At 39.9% G+C, this 26,096-nt stretch overlaps 1 protein-coding gene across 1 annotated transcript; it reads right to left on the bottom strand.

Moving 5' to 3' along the window:
• Window positions 1–3,167: 3,167 nt before the first annotated feature.
• On the bottom strand, window positions 3,168–25,083 carry LOC145089432 (uncharacterized). Its single transcript, XM_079027872.1, has 7 exons — window positions 24,982–25,083; window positions 24,788–24,940; window positions 24,186–24,268; window positions 24,033–24,105; window positions 4,477–5,659; window positions 3,842–4,302; window positions 3,168–3,689 (listed from the first exon to the last, which is right to left on the bottom strand). Exons 1-7 carry the CDS (start codon window positions 25,081–25,083, stop codon window positions 3,168–3,170), a joined length of 2,577 nt encoding a protein of 858 aa, XP_078883998.1.
• Window positions 25,084–26,096: the final 1,013 nt, after the last annotated feature.

The raw sequence follows: 26,096 nt of genomic DNA, 5'->3' as shown, positions 1-26,096 counted from the left end.
ATAATTAAATTGTTATTCTCACGTGTAGTTTACATAGTCAAGTTTCTATTGTAGAGATCCTATTTTATCTCCTTAGTTAGCTGCTAATTGTATTATATATACCAATTGTACCTTCAATGTATTCTAATTTCAAATACAATACAGATCTTTCGATCCCTTTATTCTTCTGCCTCTTTACAGAGATGACAATGATGATATGAACGAAAGCTTTTTTCCATACTTCATTGACTGTCTTTTGGCTTTACATTCTTCATATGTACATAGATTGTAAATCACCATAAATGGGAACACTCCTAGCAGATGTTCAGCGGTGAACTTGGGCATACGAAAATGATAAAAAGAAACGGAGATGCGAGACGGGGAGAGTTTTCTCTACAGATGTCAAAGTTAATGAGAAAAAATGGGAAATCAAAGGAAAAAACAAATCTTATGGATTGCTTTTATGTTGGATGTATCGAGAAAGCAAGAAGACGGAAGTGAAAGGCACATGACTCCTTTTTTGTAGGACAAGCATTGATGGAATAGGTAGTAGAACAGGCGATTGGAATTCACGGAAGATCTCAGGGTTTCTTTTCACGCGCCAAAAAAGAGGCAATGCGTGAGATGCACAAACAGTTCTTGAGTAAAAAAAAGCTTTTTGTATATAAAATACTAGGCGAATGTCCGCGCGTTGTGCAGAAACACCTATATAATTGAAGTCTTTACAAATATATTATTTTTTAAATATAACAATAACGTTGTTGTTAAATTTGATATAATAATTTGTATATACTAAATTGATATAATATATTGATTATTTTGAATTATATGATAATATATACATTTATTATAACTTCATAATCTCAATCGTTTGAATGACTTCTACCCGCGAGTTACACATGAATAAAATTAAATATAATATATGATTTGATTTATTTATAGTTGTTTTTATTGTTAATTAATTTTTTAAAATTTATTTGCTTAATGTTTTAATTCCTATCATTATAATTATTTAAAACATCAAACATTGTTTTTTTATTTTAAAGCTAACAATATAATCATTTATATAGAGTTGTTTTTAACTATTGTTATTGTAAGTTATTTTAAGCTATTTATTTGGAAACTTTTAACGATTATAAAAATATATTTAAGAAATATTTTAGTTAAATTGAAGTTACAATTTAGTTTTTGCTTTTATCACTACAATTTATCACTTTTAGTTATTTACAAAATATTCTTTAGTTTTTTTAAATGTAACTGAAATTTATATTTGAGTGACATTGTAATTAACAGAAACACCTATATAGTTGAAGTCGTTACAAATATATATTTTTTAAAATATAACACTAACGTTGTTTTTAAATTTGATATAATAATTCGTATATTAATTTGATATAATATATTGATTATTTTGAATTATATGATAATATATAAATCTATTATAACGTCATAATCTCAATCGTTTAGGAAATATTTTAGTTAAACTAATATTACAATTTAGTTTTTGCATTTATCACTATAATTTATCACTTTTAACTATTTACAAAATATTATTTGGTTTTTTTAGTGGAACTGAAATTTATATTTAAGTTGACATTGTAATATTATATTTAAATTAACAATTTAAGTATTTTGTCAAAACTGTTCAAAAATTGTAGCTTTAAACTGATAATGGTTTTCATGCAACAACATTTTAAATCTAATAAATTAAGTATAATATGTTAAAATTTAAAGACATAACTTTATAAATAGAAGTAAATATATTATTTTAAAATTGAAATTTAGTCTATTTATGATTACACTTTAGGTTTGATATTTATTTAACCTTATTAACCAACTTATAATCATTATTAGAAAGACACTACAATTTATCACTTTTAACTATTTATAAAATAATCTTTGGGTTGTTTAAGTTAAATAAAATTTATATTTAAGTTGAGCCTATAATGTTATATTTTAATTAATAATTCAAGTATTTTATACAAATTATTGAAAAATTATACTTTTAAAATGATAATGGTTTATATCCAACAGTATATTAAAACTAATAAATTAAGTATAATATGTTAAAAGTTAAAAAACATAATTTTATAAGTAGAATTAAAGATATTATTTTAATATTGAAATTTAGTTATATATGAATACACTTTTGATTTGATATTTATTTAACCTAATTACCAACATATAATTATTATTATAAAGAAATTGAAAAGTCATGGGAGTTTCAAATGAATGTGGTGAAAGAAAAAAAAGAATGGGGGTTTCAAATGCATGAGATTCAAGAAAAAATACTAGCTTTATAAGTATGTATGATTTTATATTAAAAATAACTAAATCATTGTTATTAACAATTAAATACTAATTTCATAAAAAATATAAAAAATAATTTAGTATTCTTAGTATGTTGAACTATATTATAAGAGATAAGGTTGAAATTTGAAGTTGTTTTGCATATACAAAGTTATATGATTAAAATAAAAAAAAATTAATTTTTAAAAATAAATAAATCGTTATTGTTATCTATTAAATAATAATTTCATATTAAATTAAAATGTTTATATTAAATATTATCATTATGTAGAAAATATGATAATAGAGACATCTTTTTATCTATCTTAAATTTTATCATTGTGTACAACATATGATAATAGAGACAACTTTTTTTCTTAAATAGTAAAAAAAATGTCTTGTGTCATAAATATTACCATAATTATGTAGAACATATGATAATAGTGACGTCTTTTATAAGGTTAAAACTTTAAATTGAATTACATACAGGGTTGTAAAACTTGGCTAACACAACCAAATACTCGACATGTTACTTAAACTCGGCCTCCAATGGAAGCAAGTTTGCCTAACTCAGGCAGAAGACACTCGAATCCTTATTAAAATCGATCCAATCAAAAAGATACAGTCCAAAATGATTTTCGAAATTCTGAAATTTAATTGGTCACTTGTCGACAAAGACAGGGGCGGAGCTTGAGCGATTGACTTGGGGGGGGGGGGGCGAAAGTATTACAAACTAAAATTAACGTTTTTATACATGAAAGAACCAAAAGAAAAATCAACAATTAAACACCAAAAATACCTAAATTACTCACCAAAAATTCCTAAAGTTACTGTCTTACACATAAAAAGAAACCAAATTTTTTTCAACAATTAAATACCAAAAATACCTAGAAGAAGAATTACAACTCAGCCCAACGACCTTTAAGGTCTTTAAATTCATCAATTACCGACTTCGTATCAATGTTTTCAGCAATTTCTCTTTCTATATAAACCACCAAGTTGTTTGCGAGAAAGTCATCTGACATCTTATTGCGAATGTGGTTCTTGAATATTTTCATTGCTGAAAATCCCCTCTCTGTTGTTGCGGTAGAAACTGGAAGTGTCAAGATTAACCGGACCACTCTATCAAGCAAATAATACGTCTCACGTTTCTGAGTTTCCACAAGACCCTTGCATAGGTCAGCAATAGTTGATATACGACTTAGCCTGAGATTCTTTGTCATATCGATATTAAAAATATCCAACTGATATCGTAATTGAATTCTCTCTTGCTCTGTAAAATCTTTAGGATAATACTTCTCAACAAGAAGACAAATCTGATCAATGTTAATCACTTTAGGGTGTTCTTTTGAAACTAAAGTAGAACTAAGACTTAACAACTCTATTGCCTGATCATTGAATCTACTATTCAACTCATGTAACTGTTTGTCCAATGTGGATGTAAACAAATCTACTCGATAAAAATGTTCAAAAGTAAACTGATTATCGTTTTTCGAGGACGATATCTAGTAGAAGTATATGGAGCTTGCATATCCGGCACATCTACTTGATGTTTCTCACAAAAAATCTTTACCTGTTCAAGTAAAGAATCCCATCCGTTGTTCCTGAAATCATTTAGACTCTCCTTTGTTGCTGAAACTAACTCCATGACATTAAGAATATCTTGGGATTTCTTTTGTAGAGCTTGAGAAAGTATATCAGTTTTTCCCATGACTTCTTTCATCAAGTGAAGAATAAACACAAACTCAAATGATTTCAGGTAACAGTAAGCTGCATCAGCATCTCCGCGTTGAGAATAAGTAGCAGATACATCATCAATTATTCCCTGGAGAACAACACGTGTACAATCAAACATGTTAAGCAAACTGCAAACAAAACGAAAATGAGAACCCCAACGTGTATCACCAGCTCTTCTTAATGTCCCAATTTGATTCAATCCTTTACCTGATTCAATTTCACCGAGTTCTAATAAATGTTCAATCTCAGTTGCCTTTGCCTTTTGTAACTCATCATGACGCTTACTGGAAGCACAAACTACATTAATTGTAAAAATTAAGTTTGTAAAAAATTGGTGTATAGGAATAATTTCCCTTGAAGCAGCCACCAGTGTTAGTTGTAATCTGTGAGCGAAGCAGTGAACATAATACGCATAAGGACAATCCTTAAGAACAAGTGCCTATAATCCATTCCATTCCCCTCTCATATTACTAGCACCATCATAACCTTGGCCACGGATTCTGCTAACATCAAACTGATAGTGCAAAAGTTGTCTCCACATATTTGTTTTCAAGGTTAATGATAAGGTATCCCTAACATGAACCAAATCTAAGAACCTTTCCCGTATGATGCCTTCTGCATCAACAAATCTCAAAACTATGGCCATTTGCTCTTTTTTAGACTCATCTCGTGACTCATCAACCATGACACAAAAGTACGAATCCCCGACTTCACTACGAATATGCTTCCGAACTTTATTTGCAATAATACTAAGAATTTCTTTTTGAATATCTCCAGAAGTATACTTTGAATTATAAGGAGCATTCTCTAATATAACATTTGCAACTTCATCATTATAAGATGCTAGAAGTTTTAGTAGTTGAAGAAAATTACCTCGATTTTTGGAATTAGGCGAGTCATCATGTCCTCGTAAAGCACAAGCTTGGAATGTCAACCAACGAACTGTGTCAATTGAAGCTTTTAATCGTAACCGGTTCTTCAATATTTGTGCTTCATTTTGCTTCACTATAATATTTTCAATGTGTGTTGCTTGGTTCATCAAGTTTTCAGCAAATGTAACAGCATTTCTATGTTGTGAACAACCAATGTGCTTCAAGAATGCACAATTTTTCCCATCATTAACTTTTTTCCAATTGTCAAATCCTTTAATAGTAAATGCATCATAACCATGGCACACACTTGGTTTATCATTAAATATATAACAAATAAAACAATAAGAAGCATGTGTTGTTGGAGAATACTCTAACCAATTAGGGAAAATCTTGAACCAAGAATATTGGAATCTACGAGGATGTTTCTTTGAACCTTTAGCATGATATTCTTGAAGACGTATTTGGAAAGGTCCTAAAGTCATATAAGCTCGTCTTACTTGTTCCCTTAAATTAACTGGATATTCCCACATTTGTTTTCGTTTAGCGGGATCTCTTTCTAGATGCTTAAGATCCACTTCATTAGGATTTGATTGTGTAGCTTCATCAATATCATTCTCTTGTTGATTTTCATGTTCTTGCGGTTGCGGCTCACTTGTTGAAGCTTTGTAACGTTTACTCTGTTGATTACCATTATGAGTTTCTTCATCATCATTCTTTCTTTTGAAAAAAGAATCAATGGTTTTCATTTTTACCATGAAATTGTGAGATTTATATGATTGTATCTGTAAAAATCAAAAGTGAAATCATAACCTCATAAACCAACAACCCAAATTCTGCAAAAAAATCTTATTTTTACAAATCTTATTTGATATTTTTGCAAAATTTTGCAAAAATCTGAAATCGGTTAATTAACAATGCTCCAAAATTCTAAATTACTTAAATACAGTTGTAAATGTTTAACATAGATAACAGCTTGTGTGTAAAATTTAAGTTTTTTCTTGACAAAAAAGAAATTATTGGACAATAATGTAGAAACATCTAGACACACGAATTGACTTACTTTGCTCTATCCTTTTTATAATTGTTCATGTAGGAATTTCATAAATACTACAGATTCAAATAATGGTCAATTAATGATATACATCTTCATCATTATTGTATTTAAATACTTAAATTAACAAATAATTGGTCTCACTGAATATGTTACATTCTATAGTATTTTATGTAACCAAATATAACCTTATGTTTTTTGCAAATGTCAACAGATTTCATCATATTCATACCAATTTACCATTTACCAACACTCAAAAAGAGTATTATGTGATAGGAAAGAATTTAGTTATAGTGTCACATAATGAATCTTTTTATTATCAAATACAGTGGCCCCAATTAATATATAATAATATAAGGTAGTTATTTTTTGTATCGTTCAATTAATCTTTGTAATTGTAGGCTCATATCCCCATTGTGAAAAAAAAACAAACAAACCTGATTAAGTAATTATGATTGTTTTTTTTCAGGCTTCACTTCACAATTCAATATTCACATTGATCAATTGATTCCAGGCTTCCAGCGACCAGCAAGACTTTAGAGTTCAGACTTAGACTTGGAGAATAAGACAGGAGACAGAGTGGACTGATCACTGATCTTCTGATCAGCAACACAGGCAGCAGTGTGACAGCACACAGTGATGCAGGCGACAGCAACGATTAAGGAGTGTTTGGTTCAGATTTCAGACGAGGCACTAGGGTAGGGACGAACGATAATGACGATCTGATTTTTTGTTTGATTCGGACTTTTGGAAAAGCACAGGAGGGGCCACAGCCCAATTTTTTAATGTCTAGGCCTAATATGGATAAAAAAGATGTGGACTATTTATAATTCTAATAAAAAAAATAGGGGGGGCCACAACCCCTCCTGGTCCTTAATATACTTCGCCCCTGGACAAAGACAATCTCACCAAAGAATACACTCAACATCCTACAAAGTTAGATGCAAGGAAGATCTCATGGCTTAGTCCCTTTAAAATATTTCACAATCTTTTCTATTTATAGAGGAGAATACATTCTCTTGTTTGCTCTCACGATCAGTGTGGGATGAATACATTTTAATTAAACTCATTTATTTATTTGCTAATAATTTCATTTTGTTAAATAAAATATTAAATAATAAAAATAAAACGTTATCCAGAAAATTTATTGTTCAATAGTTCCATTTTTCAGTAATCTCGTAAGTTGCTATAAAAAATCAAGTTTTTATTGAATAACTTTTGTTAAATCCTAAAATCATAAATTCAATCAGGTACTTAATATAGAAAGTTTGTTTATATGTATTTTCATGATTAAAAATGTCATTATAAAATGAATTCATTTATAAAATATAATCGAGTATATATTTCGTGCTTTTGAATCAAAGTGATTTTTCAAACAATTATAATTTTATGTTTATGTAGATTTTTTTATATTTATATAACATTATGTAACTTATAATATTATTATAAACAATTTGAATAATCATGGGAGTTTCAAATGCATGTGGTGAAAGGAAAATGCTTCATTTATCGGTCCAAATTGATCAAACTTCGACCGATTCAGCTTAATATACCAAACTACATAACGTTTTTTCTATTGACACCCAGTTTGTATATATGTTGTATTTTTTAATCAAAATTATTTTTCAAACAATTATAATTTTATGTTTAGGTAACTTAAATTTGAAAAAACATGGGAGTTTCAAATGTATGTGCTGAAAGGAAAATGCTTCTTTTATCGGTCCAAATTGATCAAACAAAAACCGATTCAACTCAATATACCAAACTACATAACGGTTTTTCAACTGAAACTCTGTTTGAACCTGAAAAAAATCTTGTTCAAAACCATTTTCGGGATTCTAAATCTTAAATGAACAGTTGCTCTGAGGGCTAACTGCTGCTGCTCCGGTATCTCCCCGGCTACAAGTCCATAAACACACTCAATCAAATACTAAACACTGCACTGGGTAAAATGACTCTTTTACCCTTGGTCAAAGTCAACTCTCGGTCAAGGTCAACTCTCGGTCAAAGTCAACTCTCAGTTGACCTGACTCGCCGAGTTGGGCCGCCAACTCGCCGAGTCCCTATTCTCACTCCTCGACCCTACTCGCTGCTACTCCTCAAGTATGGCATCGACTCGACGAGTACCCTCTCGATCCAAGAACTCAGACAATCTTCATCCGACTCGCCGAGTCATATGAACAACTCGACGAGTTGTTCTTGAGCTTAGGAAGATTCCCTTGGACTCGCCGAGTTGCATGAACAACTCGCCGAGTCCCTCCATTACTGAGTCTACCCTCAAACTCGCTGAGTCCACTCCACTACTCACTAGTCCCACTCGACACCGCTCAAAAGGAAGAAATCGGGGACTCGCGACTCGACTCGCCGAGTCGTTCTTCCGACTCGCCGAGTCACCGCCATGCAACTATTCTACACTCGATTCTGCTCGAATCCAATACATACAAATGATAGATCTGAGTCCAATAAGCTGATTTACCACGTAAAGTTTCCAACTTTACGTGTACAAACACATGAAAAAGGGAATAAAGGCTAAAAAGGCACTTAAAAGGGTAGATCTAGGGTTATGATGCAAAATAGCTCCATAAAGGCAATAGATCTGGGCTCTACAACTCCTAATTGAACAGATCTAAGGATATCTCAGCATAATAGGGCTTCCATGTCAACATAAGGCTTGAGAAAAGCATCAACTAGATCTAGAGGGGGGTTTTAAAGCATAAAAGGGAAGGAAATCCGAAGAATACCTCAAAGAGCTCTTGTTTTCCCTTGAATCTCTGCTCTACAATCCTTCTCCTTGCTCCTTTCTTCTTCTCCTTCTTCAAGCTTTCACAATTGCACACAAAATCACTTAGAATCACTCAAGAACGAATTAGGGTTTTCTCACAGCTTCTGAGGGTGAAGGAGGCGAGAATGGAGGCCATAAGGTGGCTTAAATAGTGGGCAACCCGGGGATTTAGGGTTTCTCCCAGACGGACAGACTCACCGAGTCCAGAATATGGACTCGCCGAGTCGCCAGCTAACACGTGCTCGAAATCCCGTCCCTACTCGGCGAGTCAGGCTATGAACTCGCCGAGTCCCTCTTGCAAAACTTCAAAATAAAAACCAAGGAATCTTCATACCGGAGACGGGTCGTTACAATTCTCCCCCACTTATCTCAGACTTCATCCTCGAAGTCTGCTACGGCTGAATCTGCAAATATCTCTGGGTAGTGCTCTCTCATCTCCTCCTCAGCCTCCCACGTCCATTCAGACCCCTTCCGGTGCTGCCACTGCACCTTCACTAACTGAATTTCCTTGTTCCTTAAGGTCTTGGTCTTCCGGTCCAGAATCGCGACCGGCCTCTCAATATAATTCAGGCTGCTATCAACCTGAATATCCTCTAGGGGAACGACTGCCGAATCATCTACCAAACACTTCCTCAACTGAGACACATGAAAAGTGTTGTGCATCTGACTAAGCTCCTCAGGAAGATCTAACCGATAAGCAACCCAACCCACCCGGGCCAAAACCCTAAAAGGACCGATAAATCTGGGGCCCTGCCCCTCTTCCGGAATCTGATGACACCCTTCCAAGGTGAAACCTTCAGAAGGACCATATCTCCCACCTGGAACTCCAAGTCCGAACGCCTCCTGTCGGCGTAGCTCTTCTGCCGACTCTGCGCAGTCTGCAGTCTACTTCGGACCTGCTGGATCAACTCGGTCGTCTTGAGCACTACCTCTGTGCTCCTGATGACTCACTGACTGACCTCGCCCGACAAATCGGGGTCCTACACTTCCTCCCATACAGCATCTCAAAGGGAGGTCGATCAATGCTCGCATGATAACTGTTGTTATACGAAAATTCCGCTAACGGAAGATACGTATCCCAACTGCCACTGAAATCTAGAACACATGCCCTAAGCATGTCCTCGAGAGTCTGAATCATCCTCTCGCTCTGCCCGTCCGTCTGAGGGTGGAAAGCGGTGCTGAAATGGAGACAAGTACCTATCTCGTCGTGGAACCGCTTCCAGAATCTGGATGTAAAACGGACATCTCGGTCTGACACCACCGATACCGGCACTCCATGATGTGCCACGATCTCCCGCACATAGATATCGGCTAACTTCTCCGCCGATATACTCTCCTGGACCGGGATAAAATGGGCACTCTTTGTCAACCGATCCACTACTACCCATATCGAATCCACTCCTCGTGCGGTCCTGGGAAGCTTGGTGACAAAATCCATGGTGATGTCCTCCCATTTCCACACGGGAATGTCTAACGGCTGCATCTTGTCGTGAGGTCTCTGGTGCTCCGCCTTGACCTTCCGGCAGGTCAGGCATCTCTCAACGTACCAGGCGACGTCCCGCTTCATGCAGGGCCACCAATAATCAGGTCGAAGATCTCGATACATCTTCGTCGCCCCTGGGTGGATAGAAAACCGAGACTTATGAGCCTCATCCATCAACACTTGCCGTACTCCACCCCAGTATGGTACCCACACCCTCCCGTGAAGCGTCAGCAATCCCCAAATGCCATAATCGAACGAGGCTACTCGGCCCACTATCCTCTCACACTTCTGCCTCTTCTCCTTGAGGCCCTCCACCTGAGCCTCCTTGATCCGCTCCAACAACGGAGTGATCACTGTCATCCTCAAACACAGATCTCTGATAGGGGCCGCCGACACTTTGCGGCTTAGGGCGTCGGCCACCACGTTGGCCTTCCCTGGATGGTAAAGGATCTCACAATCATAATCCTTTAGCACATCTAACCACCTCCTCTGCCTCATGTTCAGACTCGGCTGATCCATAAGGTACCTCAAACTCTTGTGATCCGTGTAAATGGTACAACGGACCCCATAAAGGTAATGCCTCCAAATCTTGAGGGCAAACACAACCGCCCCCAGCTCCAAATCATGGGTAGGATAATTAGCCTCGTGAGGCTTCAACTGTCTCGAGGCATAAGCTATCACATGGCCTCGCTGCATCAATACTGCTCCCATACCTGTGATCGAGGCATCACAGTAGACTACGAAGTCCTCTACTCCCTCTGGCAAGGTAAGGATTGGAGCCTCGCACAATCTCTGTCTGAGGGTCTCGAACGCTGCCTGCTGCTCAGGCCCCCAACGAAATACCACCGAATTCTTGGTCAGTCGGGTGAGCGGCACTGCTATCTTGGAGAAATCCTGAATAAATCTCCGATAATACCCTACCAACCCTAGGAAGCTCCGAATCTCAGATGGAGACTTCGGGACCTCCCACTGCATCACGGCCTCTATCTTGGCCGGATCTACCAAAATACCCTTATGGTTGACGAGGTAACCAAAAAACTGCACCTTGCGCAACCAGAACTCACATTTGGAGAACTTTGCGAAAAGTCTCTCCCTCCTCAAAGCCTCCAGCACCTCCCACAGGTGCTCCTCGTGCTGCTCCTGCGTCTTGGAATACACCAAGATATCATCTATGAATACTATCACTGACCGATCCAGCATCGGCCTGCACACGCGGTTCATGAGATCCATGAACGCGGCTGGAGCATTGGTGAGCCCAAATGGCATCACCACAAACTCATAATGACCATACCTGGTCCGGAAAGCAGTCTTCTGTACATCCTCATCTCTAACCCGCATCTGATGATAACCGGAGCGTAGATCGATCTTGGAGAATCAAGACGCTCCCTGAAGCTGATCAAACAAATCATCTATCCTCGGAAGTGGGTAACGGTTCTTCACCGTTACCTTATTCAACTCCCGATAATCTATACACATACGATGTGACCCATCCTTCTTCCTCACAAACAGGATCGGCGTTCCCCAAGGCGAACTGCTCGGCCGAATGAAACCCTTGTCTAACAGCTCCTGCAGCTGTGTAGACAACTCCTGCATCTCAGGGGGAGCTAGTCGATACGGTGCCTTGGCTATCGGAGCCGCACCAGGAACTAGGTCGATCCTGAACTCAACCTTTCTCTCAGGAGGTATCCCCGGAAAATCCTCGGGAAACACATCTGGGTAGTCTCGCACTATAGGAACATCATCAACTGTCGTCTTGCCCTTCTCCCGGGCATCCAAGACGTAGGCTACAAAACCGGCGCAACCCTACTGCACATAGCGTCTCGCCCTTGCGGCGGAACAAAAGGTCGGTCCCCGCTGTGGCCTCTCGCCCTGAATCACTAACTCTCCCCCACTGGGAGTGCGAACCCTCACTAGCTGAAGTTCACAATCAATCACCGCCCCATTGGGGCTTAGCCAATCCATGCCCATAATAACCTTATTCCCTCGCAGGGGAATAGGTACCAGGTCCACTAAAAACTGCTCATCGAACAACTGAAGGGAACACCCTCTATGCACTCTGCCGACCCTCACGGTCCTATCATCTGCTATCTCAACCTCTAATGGACAATCCAGCTCCCCTGGAGCTCTACTAAATCTCTTGCTAAGCGCAAGCGATACGAATGATCGGGTAGCCCCCGAATCGAATAATACCATAGCAGAAATGCCGTTCACAGAGAACGACCCTAAATAAAACATACAATCATAAGCAATATTCAATCAATAATAATAAAGAGATGAAGGGAAGATACATACCCGTCACCACATCAGGAGTCGCTCGCGCCTCCTCTGCTGTCATCTGAAACGCCCTGCTCTTCGCCACTGGCGTCTCGGCTCGGCCCTGTCGTCCATCTGTAATCCTCAAGGCAGCAGGGGCAGGTGCAGCCACCTTCCCTGCTGCAGCTAAACTCGGACACTAGGACTTTTTATGTCCCCTCTGATTGCACTGAAAGCAAATCAGATCTGATGCTGCAACGGCAGTAGCAGGGGCCGTACAATCCCTACTCAAATGCCCAATCCGACCGCACTTGTAGCAGCCGCAACTCCCTGCCTTGCACGCCCCCTCGTGCAATCTCCCACACTTGCCACATCGTCCGTGGCTCTGCTGACTCCTAGATCTGTGATCTGAAACCTTGGGCTTTTTGCCCGAACCGCCTGAACCCGAAACCGCCTCCGGTTTCCTCTTCTTCTCCATCTCGAGATCAATCTCCCTCTCCCGAGCCCTAGCAATCATATCTTCCAGCGTTTTACAGCTGGACCGGCTCACAAACTGGCGGATATCGCTCCGCAACATCTCATGATAACGGGCCTTTTTCATTTCCTCATCAGCCACGTACTGAGGAACGAGAAGAGCCCTCTCCCTGAACTTGGCGGTGATCTCCGCCACTGTCTCTGTAGTCTGGGTGAGGTCCTGAAACTCCCTAGCTAACTGCTGCACCTCAATAACCGGTGTAAACTCTGCCCTGAACCTGGTAGAGAAATCAGCCCAAGTCATGGCATCCAATGCTGCGTCATCTCCAATGGAATGTCCGACCTCCTCCCACCAATCCCGTGCCCTGTCCTTCAGAAGACAGGACGCCAATCTGACCTTGTCCCCCTCGGGAAACCTGCTAGTGCGGAAAGCGTTGGCCACATCCGCCAACCATCTAGTACTCGCTATGAGGTCCCGCGCCCCATGATAGTCCGGAGCCCCACATGCCCTGAACTCCCTGAAAGTAAGGGTGCGCGACCCCATCATGGCCGCCACCTCGGCACGGAAGGTGCCCAATCTCTCATCCATCAGCTCTAGAATTCCCTCCTTGATCGAACCGAAGATCACAGGAGTCTGCTCTATAATGATGCGCGTAATCTCCGAAGAAAGAAACTCTTGGGTCTGCTCATCCATGCGCTCATCCCCCGAGCCTGAACCTGATCCCTCCCCGGCACCTCCACTGCTGGCTGCTGGTCTCGAACGCAAAACCACAATTTTGAAACACATCACAACTACATCAGAAAACTGAAATATCTCAAGGGATCATTGATACTACAACTAGCTCCCTGGTCTTGTCTCAGCCTTTCTTGATTCGAGTACGGATCCTCTGCTTTCAGTAGTACGGGCCCATACTACCTTCCACATCTATCCATACTTTCTTCAAGAACTGCCTTGACTCCACCAAGTCACTTCTACTACTACTGATCTCTACTACTCTCATCCTAGGCTTGCCCTAGGGAAACCTCAAACTCAACTCAACTAGTCCTCAGCTGCTGAAGGTCTCCTTATAATGCTAATTAGCCACCACCTGAACACCATCACATGTGACGAGGATCAGATAATCCTTCAAGTAAAAGACCCGTCCCTATAACGGTTGGACTCAAACAAGAGCTGCGCAATAGGGCCAGTTCCAACACTCTGGGATTATTCAACCCTGATCACATGTGGTGTGACGTGTTCACCTAATGGCTAACTCCCATCACTCAGAACCCCACAAAGCACGAAGCAAGCAACATTCGGATAAAGGAAACATACTCAGGCAAAACTATTCTCATAACGAGAAACTGTACTAACATACAATGCTAAGCTCATACTATCAGGCATAACCTAAACAGGCTATCCTACTGCTGTCTACTCAATACTAACATGCAATACTCATAAAGCTGTAACACATAAAGCAGGCACATAAGGCATCCTCCTAGATCCTTAGTCCTATACTAGCATGCTGTTCTACTGAAACTGAAACTGAACAAATAACTTGTATGGGTAATTTGGGAGTACTTACTTGAGCTCGACTGATCGCATGCACCACACCCTTATCTCGTTTAAAAATTTCTTTCTTTCTAAGTGCTTTCAAAATTCTTTTAGAAAACATTTTCCTTTTAAAAATCTTTTTATTTCCCCTTAGTTTGAGTTCAGATACACCCGGAAGTGTATCCGAATCCCTCAAACCAGGGCTCTGATACCAACTTGAAACGACCCAAAAATACGACCCAAAAATTTCATTTTTCAATATAGCTAAAAACCATAATCTGAGTGTCATATCATAAAACCATACGTGATATATCTCAAACATAATAAAAACACTGTGCGGAAAACTGTATCATATCTATGTCATATCAAAATCAAAAACTAAATCAACTCCCAGGATAAAAGCTGAAGGTGTGGTGTGTGCGATGCCATCATCCCGAGCTCTTCCTTCTACTTGCGGAAGTACCTGAAACCAAAACTGAAACTGTAAGCAAGAAGCTTAGTGAGCTCCCCCAAACTACCACATACCATACAATACATAAATAAAGCACATACTGGGCCTTGCCCACTGCATCAGACCGAAGTCTGGAACTAGCTGCATCGGACCGAAGTCCGGAACTGACTGGGACCTTGTCCCCTGCATCGGACCAGAGTCAGGAACTAACTGCATCGTACCGAAGTCCGGAACTGACTGTCCGGAACTAACTGCATCGGACCAAAGTCCGGAACTGACTGCATCGGACCGAAGTCCGGAACTGACTGCATTGGACCGAAGTCCGGAACTGACTGATCATGGCATAGCATAAAACATGACAACTATTATAATCACATATACTGCATACTGCATCGGAACAGAGTCCGGAACACATAACACAAACATGCTTGTATCACAAAGACATCAAGCACTCTAACTACTGCATCAGACCAAAGTCCGGAACTACTGATAATTAAACGGGCCGGCATTGTGGCCGTAGACCCATTCCTACTGAAGGGAAACTCACCTCGTGAACTGGCTGCTGAGTGAGTGGCTCTGAGGGCTAACTGCTGCTGCTCCGGTATCTCCCCGGCTACAAGTCCATAAACACACTCAATCAAATACTAAACACTGCACTGGGTAAAATGACTCTTTTACCCTTGGTCAAAGTCAACTCTCGGTCAAAGTCAACTCTCGGTCAAGGTCAACTCTCGGTCAAAGTCAACTCTCAGTTGACCTGACTCGCCGAGTTGGGCCGCCAACTCGCCGAGTCCCTATTCTCACTCCTCGACCCTACTCGCTGCTACTCGTCAAGTATGGCATCGACTCGACGAGTACCCTCTCGATCCAAGAACTCAGACAATCTTCATCCGACTCGCCGAGTCATATGAACAACTCGACGAGTTGTTCTTGAGCTTAGGAAGATTGCCTTGGACTCGCCGAGTTGCATGAACAACTCGCCGAGTCCCTCCATTACTGAGTCTACCCTCAAACTCGCTGAGTCCACTCCACTACTCACTGGTCCCACTCGACATCGCTCAAAAGGAAGAAATCGGGGACTCGCGACTCGACTCGCCGAGTCACCACCATGCAACTATTCTACACTCGATTCTGCTCGAATCCAATACATACAAATGATAGATCTGAGTCCAATAAGCTGATTTACCACGTAAAGTTTCCAACTTTACGTGTACAAACACATGAAAAAGGGAATAAAGGCTAAAAAGGCACTTAAAAGGGTAGATCTAGGGTTATGATGCAAAATAGCTCCATAAAGGCAATAGATATGGGCTCTACAACTCCTAATTGAACAGATCTAAGGATATCTCAGCATAATAGGGCTTCCATGTCAACATAAGGCTTGAGAAAAGCATCAACTAGATCTAGAGGGGGGTTTTAAAGCATAAAAGGGAAGGAAATCCGAAGAATACCTCAAAGAGCTCTTGTTTTCCCTTGAATCTCTGCTCTACAATCCTTCTCCTTGCTCCTTTCTTCTTCTCCTTCTTCAAGCCTTCACAATTGCACACAAAATCACTTAGAATCACTCAAGAACGAATTAGGGTTTTCTCACAGCTTCTGAGGGTGAAGGAGGCGAGAATGGAGGCCATAAGGTGGCTTAAATAGTGGGCAACCCGGGGATTTAGGGTTTCTCCCAGACGGACAGACTCGCCGAGTCCAGAATATGGACTCGCCGAGTCGCCAGCTAACACGTGCTCGAAATACCGTCCCTACTCGGCGAGTCAGGCTATGAACTCGCCGAGTCCCTCTTGCAAAACTTCAAAATAAAAACCAAGGAATCATCAAACCGGAGACGGTTCGTTACATTTGTTGTGAAAGGAAAATGATTCCTTTATCGGTCCAAATTGATCTAGCTCCGGTTCAACTCAATATACCCAACTACATAATTTTTTTCTAACTTAAACATGGTTTAAACCTGAAAAAATTCGGTTCAAAACCATTTTTGGAATTCTAAAAGTTATTTGGACACTTGCCAATATAGACAATCTCACCAAATAATACCTTCAAAATCCTATAAAGGTAGGCATGGGGAAGTTCTCATGGTTTGGTCCCTTTGAAACATTTCACAACCTTTCCTATTTATAGAAGAGGAAACATTATCTTGTTTACTTTCACCATCGATGTGAGATGAAGACATTGTAATAAAACACCCATTCTTGTTTATAGAACATTATTTAACTTATTTATAATATTATTGTAAAGAAATTGAAAAGTCATGGGAGTTTCAAATGAATGTGGTGAAAGGAAGTTAAAAAAGGGGGTTTCAAATGCATGAGATTCAAGAAAAAATGTTAGCTTTATAAGTATGTATGATATATATATATATATATATATATATATATATATATATATATATATATATATATATATATAGTTAGGACATGATTTGTGGTTTATACTTTACTTTTGATAGCTTTTAGAGTTCTCGTTCTAGGACCAAAAACACCATGATTTCGGTGGTGTTCGGACCGAAATCACCATGTGATTTCGGTGGGCTTAATGTGGATTTCGGTTGGGTTTTGGGATGGGCCTTTGTAATTAGGTCTAGGTATATATTTTATTGTTTCAGTCGTGTAAAAGGTTGATCATTCTTATCAAGTTGACATCGAGTTTAGAGAGAAATAGTGAGAACTGAGAGTTATTGGGAATCTTATGTACCAGACTATTAATCAATATAGTGTGCATTGAAGATTCAATATTGTGTTCCTAATTCATTATAACTATTTTGCATTGATCATTATATTGGGTTTCCACACCAATCCTAGTGATTTCGATTGATACATCATTTCGGGTTTTACAATTGGTATCAGAGCAAGGTTTGGTATCAATCGAATTGGCAGGATATTAAACGATTCTTGGAATTTTTCTTGGTGTTATTGATGTTTTTTAAGTTCTTTTTGTCAAAAAATTGTTGCTGCTGCTCTTCGTCTTCTTCACTTCATTAGGGATTTTGATCAAAATTGGTCCTAATAAATTACCAATTTTGTGTTTTTGGGCGTTTTAGGTCGAGCCTCAGAATTCTCGGTGGCAAAATTAAAATTCTCGATTAGGTTTAAGAGTCTTTAGCGGCCAGACTGATCGATTTTGGTTAGGGTTTGAATTCACATTCTCTCGGCCAGCTCCTCGGACTCAGATTTGGAGTTCTCGGTGGTGACTTTGTCTTCTCAACTTGGTCAGCTTTGCTTCTTGGTACTATTTGGAGTTTTCGTTCTGCTTATTTGGCTCAACATTTTTGGTTCAGCTTCTCGGTTATTGAGATTTCGGTTAATGTTCTCGGTCAAGAAACCTCGTTCTCTGTCAGGTTTTCTTTTGGACAAACGATTTGACCTTCAAGGTTCTCGGTCAACAGGGTGTTGACTATCGGTGTTTTTGGTCAGAGAGCTTTTATTTTTGGTTTTCGGTCAGATATTTGTTGGTAAATAATGAGTTCTTCAATCACCAAGTAGGTAAGTGAAACCTCAAGTTCTGAATCCTATGATGATAAAATAAATAAATACAATGAACAAAATGAATTATTAATTAGAGAGGTTTTTGATCTTAAAAATGAAATTTATGAAATTTAGAAAGTAAACAATCCCCTTAAAGAAAAACTAGATGCTTAAAATAAAGATTTAATTAGGATTAGGGAGGAATATAGCACAAAATGTGTTCGCCATCGTTATGCTAAAGAGGAAATTTCCAAATTAAATGCCGAACTTGATGCGTTGAAAGCTAAATTTAAAGATGTTGAATTTAACTATAAGAAATTTGATGTGTCAAGTGAGATAGTTGAGTCAATGATAGAGAAATAATTAGAGTGGAAAGATAAACAGGGTATGGGTCTAGGGTATCAAAGTGTACCACCTCCTTTCAATGATAACTATATTGCACCCCTTGAAACCAAAAAGATAGAGACACCTGCACAATATGGTCAGCCAACTGAAACTGTTTCAGTTAAGATTGAACAATCCGACCCAACTGAGAGTATTAATGTGAACAATACTAATGCTTCTACTTCATCTAACCCCTCGTTCTTGGTACACATTTAAAATTATATTTTGTTTATTTTGTAGAACTACTTGACGAGTTGAGAGCCCCAGACTCGACGAGTAGAAGCTGGAATTGGATGTGGGTTTAAAGCCATTTACTCGATGAGTTGAGAGCCCTCAACTCGGTGAGTAGGACTGCCAGGATGAAACCCAAATTTCAGAGTTTTGCACCCTATTTATGCATCTTAATCCCCACATTTTGGCCTCATTTCCAGCCTCCAATTCCTAAACCCTAATCCACGAAACCCTATAGCATTTTGTGAGTATGTGAGCCATTTTTTAGTGATTTTGTGTGTTCTTCAAGCTATAAGAAGAACAATGAGCTAGAAGGTTCAAGGAGAAGGTTGTAGATCTAGGGATCTCCTTCCATCCTCATCACTTTCTGGTAATCAAGTCTCTAACTTGATCATTCATTCAGTATATCTACATATCTACTTACTTCCATTTTTATGAGGGTAGGGATTAAATCCATCAAGATAGCCAAACAGACAAGGGGACTCGACGAGTCCAAAAGAGGACTCGACGAGTTGAGTCGATTTGTCCCGATTTTGTACCAGGTGGAACTCGACGAGTTTACTCGGTTTATCATGAGTCTGAATAGCATAGGAACTCGACGAGTTAGGAGGTAACTTGATGAGTTGGGTCAACTGGAAGTTGACCTTGACTTTGACTTTGACCAGAGCGTTGACTTTGACCAGGGGTAAAATGGTCATTTTACTCTTAGAAGGATTTTCAGTTTTTGATTAAGTGTTACTTGTGAATTTATAGTCGGGGAGTCCTTGGAGCATCCATTAGAGATTCCTCACTTGAGATATCAGCAGCCAGTTTAAGAGGTGAGTTTTCCTCCAGTAGGAACGGGTCGAAGGCACCAATGTCGGCCCGTTTATGTATGTTAGCGTATGTTGGAATTAGGTTCGATGTCGGGGATAGCCCAATGTAGCTTATATGTTCTGGACTTTGGTCCAATGTCAGGGCAAGCCCGAGGAATTTTCTTATGCTTGATGTCTTCTTGATTCTTGCATGTACTTGTTTATGTGTTCCGGACTTCGGTCTGATGTCGGGGCAAGCCCGAGAAAGGTTTAGCTTATATGTTATGTGTTATGTGTTTTGGACTTCGATCCGATGCCGGGGCAAGCTTGAGGAATGTTTATATGTTTATGTTATAGGTTTTATGTGTTATATGCATGTTGCTATGTTATATGTATACCGGACTTCGGCCCGATGCCGAATTTCGGTATAATGTCGGGCGGTGACCGATGTTGGATTCGTCCGATGCTGGGCGGGACCCGATGTAGTGGGCAAGGCCCAATGTATGCTATTATGTATTTATATTTATGGTATGTGGTAGTTTGGGGAGACTCACTAAGCTTCGTGCTTACAGTTTTCAGTTTCAGGTACTTTCGGTAGCAAGGGGAATAGCTCGGGATGACTGCATAATACACACCACAGTTTTCATCCTGGGATATTTTAGACTCCGGTATTTTGATACATGGTTTTGATATGATGTTTGAGATATAGACATGTGATTTTATTATGTTGCTTTATGGATTATTGGTTTTACTTTAATGATTTAAAATGAAATTTTTGGACTATATTTTTGGGATGTTACAAGTTGGTATCAGAGCCTTGGTTTGAGAGATTCAGGCACACTTTTGAGTGGGTTTGAATTCAAAGTAAGGAGTTGGTATAAAAATTTTCAAAAAAAAAAACCATTTTTATAAAAATTACTTTGAGAAAAAGATTTTTTTTTGAAAAAGCGAAAAGAACTTTGAAAAAGAGAAAAGGGTGTGGTGCGTGCAATCAGCCGAGCTCAAGTAAGTACTCCCAAAAATTACCCATAAAAGTTTATGTTATGATATGTTTATTAGAACTTCATGCTATATTAGGGCTAAGGATCTAGGAAGGATGCCTTATGTGCCTGTTATATGTGTATCAGCTTTATAAACTGCATGCTAGTACAGATTAGTCAGTATGATGGCCTGAATAGTATATGCTTGATTATATTTAATTAATGCTCGGATGCTGCTTGCTTTGTGCTTTTAGGTGTGCTAGTTATCTTTTATTAAGTAGTAAACAAATAGGTTATGTTACATATTGCGAGGACTAAATAATTTCAGAAGGTTTGGTCAAGCTCTATTTAGCAACTCTTGTTTGAGTCCAACCATTGTAGGGTAGGATCTCTCATTCGAAGAATTATCTAGTCTTACTAATATGAAATGGTATTCACAAGTTAGTTTGGGGGAGATAGCAGGGACTTCTTATGCAGCTGATCGCGGAGAGTGCGATGGTGATTACCCTAAGGCAAGCCTAGGATGAGAGTAGCGTGTGAAGCATTAATAGTAGAAGGGACATAGTGAAGTCAAGGTAGTTCTTGAGGAAAGTACGGATAGATGTGCAAGGTAGTATGGGCCCGTGCTACTGAAATCAGAGGATCCGTACATCAGTCAAGGACGGCTGAGATGAATCTAAGGAACTTGTAGTATATGTGATCCCGCGAGAATTGATTAGTATTTTAATGTTTGTTATGATGTTTTTTTTTCAGAATGGTGGTTTTATGCACTTGATCAGTCCGCAATTCAAGTGTCGGTAAGGGATCAGGCTTAGGCTCAGGAGTCATGCAGCTGACAATAAGACTAGGGAGTTCATCTCCTCTGAGATCATGCGCAGTATCCTGGATCAGACTCCTGTGATCTTCAGCATGATCAAGGAGGGTATTTTAGAGCTTTTGGATGAGAGGTTGAGTGATCTCCGCACCGAGGTTGTGGCCATGATGGGTCGCGCACACTAACTTTCAGGGAGTTCAGGGATTATGGAGCTCCCAACTACCATAGGGCACATGACCCCATTGTGAGCAACAGATGGTTGGCGGATGTTGCCAACACATTCCGCACTAGCAGATGTCCCGAGGGAGACAAGGTTCGACTTGCGTCCTGTCTTCTGAAGGACAGAGCATGTGACTGGTGGGAGGATGTAACGACCCAAAAATCAAGGGTAAAAATTTCATTTTTCATTATAGTCAGACACAAAAGTTACTTCATCCAATCATTCAAAACATTACTTAATTTAAAACACTTATCAGAGTTACGTCCCAAAATCACATAAAGTGGAAAACTCGGGTGTATGCATTGCGATTAAGTCGGTCTCTTCCTTTCCAAAACAATGATACCTCAAACCATAAACAAAACCATAAGCACGAAGCTTAGTGAGTTCGCCAGAGCATGCCCCAGATAATCCACATAATCCACATAACCGCATAAACCATATCAATTACATACGCCATATCAATCATATAAGGCATATCAATCGCATAGGCGTATAAGGATGTCATGGGCTCCTCCACATGGTCTTACACCTAAGTGTCATGGGCTCCCCCATGGTCTTTACCTGGAAAGCCATGAGCTCCTCCACATGGTCTGACATCCAAGCGCCATGGGCTCCTTCCATGGTCTTTCATGCAAGTATCACAAAGACAACTAGCACATCACACATCACATAAACAACTAGTATACCACATATCACATAAACAACTAGTATACCACATATCACATAACAATGCATATAAACATATAAGGATGTCGTGGGCTCCTCCTAGGGTCTTACTCTAGGATGACATGGGCTCCCCCACATGGTCTTACACCTATGTGCAATGGGCTCCCCCCATGGTCTTTACCTTGAAGGTCATGGGCTCCCCCACATGGTCTTACAAGTGTCATGGGCTCCCCCCATGATCTTTACCTGAAAAGCCATGGGCTCCCCTACATGGTCTTACAAGTGCCATGGGCTCCCCCATGATCTTTCATGCAAGTATTACATAAACAAATATCATAGCTTATAGCATATAACTAACTGACATACCACATATTACTACATCAACTAGTGTACCACATATCAAAAAATGGGCTAGCCTTGGTGCCTTAAATCCATTGGTATGATGAGGAGACTCACCTCACACTACTAAAGTCTCGCAGATAAAACCCAAGCTCCTGGATGATAGATTCCCTAACTGTCCATATCAAAACAACACCCAATTAATAATTGGGTTCCAGTACATAACCATAAGTCCATGCTTGGGGTAAAAGAATATTTTACCCTTAACCTAACTCGGTCCAAATCCAAGGTCGAAACATACACTCTGAAAGCCCAAAAACAATCAATGAACCAAGGCCCAACATTTGGCCTAATTTTCCAAATTGGGCCCAAACCACTACATGGACTTATCTTAAGGCCCAACCATTTATTTTGGTCCCAACACTTGGCATTCCAATGCTCCAATATCTCATAATCATCAAGGCCCAATTAAGGCCCATCTATGGCCCAATTTTCCAAATTAAGCCCAAGCCTCTCTAATGGGCCTTATCCTAAAGCCCAATAATTTCCTTAGTCCATAAACATGTTCCCTATTTGGCCCACGAAGGCTCACCGCAAGTTAGTCCAAGAAATGGCCCTATAAGAACCCAAAGCCAATTAGGGTTTTTCACATAAAATGTCGATTAGGGTTAAGTGTTCCTACTTAACCCATTAATGACTTAATCCATTAAGTTCATCACTCCACTAGTCCAAACATGTAATGTGGTCGGGTGTAATTCAAATTTCCAAATCCAATGGTCCAAACGCGGGTCCTGACAAATCCAAAATACACATTTCCAAAATTAGGGTTTTCTAAACCCTAATTAGGGTTTCCAACCAAATCACAAAACAAATAAATCCATTAATTAAGTTTTTTCACATAAATTAAATTCTAATCAAGTCGGGTACCACCCACTACCAACTCGGGCAGTAGTGGTTGGCAGTGGTTCACGGTGGCAGCCACCACCTCATGGTGATGGTGATTATAATTCTAAACCAAAGTACATCCAAAGTATCCCAAATAATGATCCATTCACACACAAGAGCACACAACTACTTAAGTTGGCGGCTGGTGGCGGCAACATGGCGGCATGAGGTGGCAGCCACCACCTCACGGTGGTGGGATTTTCCTCAGTTTTCCGGCCAACAACACATACACACACACACACACACCTGAAACACAAAAACACTGGGATACACACTCACGCAGTAACCTTGTGGCAGAAAACGGTGGTTGGAGATGACAACCACCACCTTATGGTGGTGGTGACAGTTCTTCTTGATTTTCTGCCAAAAAGATGTACATACAACACTATTAATTCCAAAACAACCCATATTTGCAAACATTTACGCACTCTGCCACCTACATGGAGGCAACACGTTGTCGGAATGTGACAGAAATGGCGATCAACAGGTGGCGGTGGCCAAAATGGTGATTACGACCCCCATACTACCAAAAAGGAAAGAAAAAAAATGAGAGAATGGATGCGGTTAACCTTACCGAGAGATTTCCAATCGCACACGACCATGTTCCGCCGCAAGTTAGTCTAAGACATGGCCCTATAAGAACCCAAACCTAATTAGGGTTTTTCACATAAAATGACGATTAGGGTTAAGTGTTCCTACTTAACCCATTAAGGACTTAATCCGTTAAGTCCATCACTCCACTAGTCCAAACATGTAATGTGGTCGGGTGTAATTCAAAATTCCAAATCCAATGGTCCAAACGTGGGTCCCAACAAATCAAAAATACACATTTCCCAAATTAGGTTTTTCTAAACCCTAATTAGGGTTTCCAACAAAATCACAAAACCAATTAATCCAATAGTTCACTTTTCTTTTGCATTAATTAAAGTTTAATCAAGTCGGGTACCACCCACTACCACCTCGGGCAGTGGTGGTTGGCGGTGGTTAATGGTGGCAGCCACCACCTTACGGTAGTGGTGAGTATGATTCTAAACCAAAGTACATCCAAAGTATCCCAAATAATGGTCCATTCACACGCAAGAGTACACAGCCACTCAAGGTGGCGGCTGGTGGCGGCGTGAGGTGGCAGCCACCACCCTATGGTGGTGGTGTGGTTTTCCTTGTTTTTCCGGCCAACAACAACACACACCCACGCCTGAAATATAGCAAAACCGGGATATTCATTCACTCAGCAACCTTGTGGCAACAAACGGTGGTCGGAGATGACAGCCACCACCTTACGGTGGTGGTGACGATTCTTCTTGATTTTATGCCAAAAAGATGTACATACAACACCATTAATTCTGAAAACAACCCTTATTTGCGAACACTTATGCACTCCACCACCTACAAGGCAATATTACGTCGTTAGAATGCGATAGAAATGGCAACCAACGGGTGGCGGTGGCTAAAACGGCGATTACGACCCCCATACTACCAAAAAGGAATGAAAGAGATGAGAGAATGGATGTTGTTACCCTTACCGAGAGATGTCTGATTGCACACGACCATGTTCTGCCGTTTATAGCTTCCTCCTTCGTCTCGGTGGTCTCTCCGGCTGTTTACGACATCTCTGGCAGCAGGGGTTGTCGTGGTGGCGTCCAACGGCTAGGTTGTAGATGGTGGGGGTGGCGGTCGGACTCAATGATGCTAGTGGCGACTGGGTAGGTTCCTCTTGTTGGCGGCTGAAGAAGTGTAACCTAGGGGTTAGGGTTTGCATTAAGAAATGATAGAGGGAAGGGTACCGAGTTTAAATCCGCCTCCATCACAAACTTGCTCTCATTTTTACAATAATGGTCCCTGACTCCTCAAACCCTTTCAATTTAACTCCAAATTTTACCAAACACCCCCTGCTTACTTAATTTCTTTGCAAAACCACCCCGACAGATTATACTTTAACCCCCAATATCCAAAATTATGACATTTGACTCCCCGAAACCAACACCTCGCTAAATATTATTGCTTTAGTTATAAAATAATAATAATAATTAATGTCGGGGCTTTAGAGTTTATTATTTTTTTTTACTGATTTTATTTAATTTCAAACGGAGTGTTACAGAGGAGGCCGGACATGCCATTGGTGATGATACAGCTCTTGATGTTATGACTTGGAGTGACTTTACAGCCAGGTTCAGGACTGAGTTTGCACCCATGATAGAGGTGCAGCAGCTTGCTTGGGAGTTCCAGGATCTCCAGAGGACGACTGAGACGGTGGCTAAGATCACCGTGATGTTCAAGGAGAGGGCCCTTCTCGTTCCGCATTATGTGGCGGACGAAGAGATGAAGAAGTCCCGATACCATGAGATGTTGCA

Source organism: Lactuca serriola, chromosome 2, assembly GCF_051521515.1.
Source record: "Lactuca serriola cultivar US96UC23 chromosome 2, Lser_US96UC23_V15, whole genome shotgun sequence".
Classification (NCBI taxonomy): Eukaryota; Viridiplantae; Streptophyta; class Magnoliopsida; order Asterales; family Asteraceae; genus Lactuca; species Lactuca serriola.
This window is presented reverse-complemented; position numbering and strand designations above follow the sequence as displayed.

What these genes read in the sequence shown, in the direction of transcription:
- LOC145089432 (XM_079027872.1), bottom strand. Translation starts at nt 25,083, where the DNA reads ATGGTGTTGTATGTACATCTTTTTGGCATAAAATCAAGAAGAATCGTC. An exon ending in CGACAACGTGTTGCCTCCAT is followed by an intron (nt 24,106 to 24,185) that starts GTAGGTGGCAGA and finishes TCTTTTTGGCAG; the next exon opens with AAAATCAAGAAGAACTGTCA. An exon ending in GGGATTCTTTACTTGAACAG is followed by an intron (nt 3,690 to 3,841) that starts GTAAAGATTTTT and finishes TTGGACAAACAG; the next exon opens with TTACATGAGTTGAATAGTAG.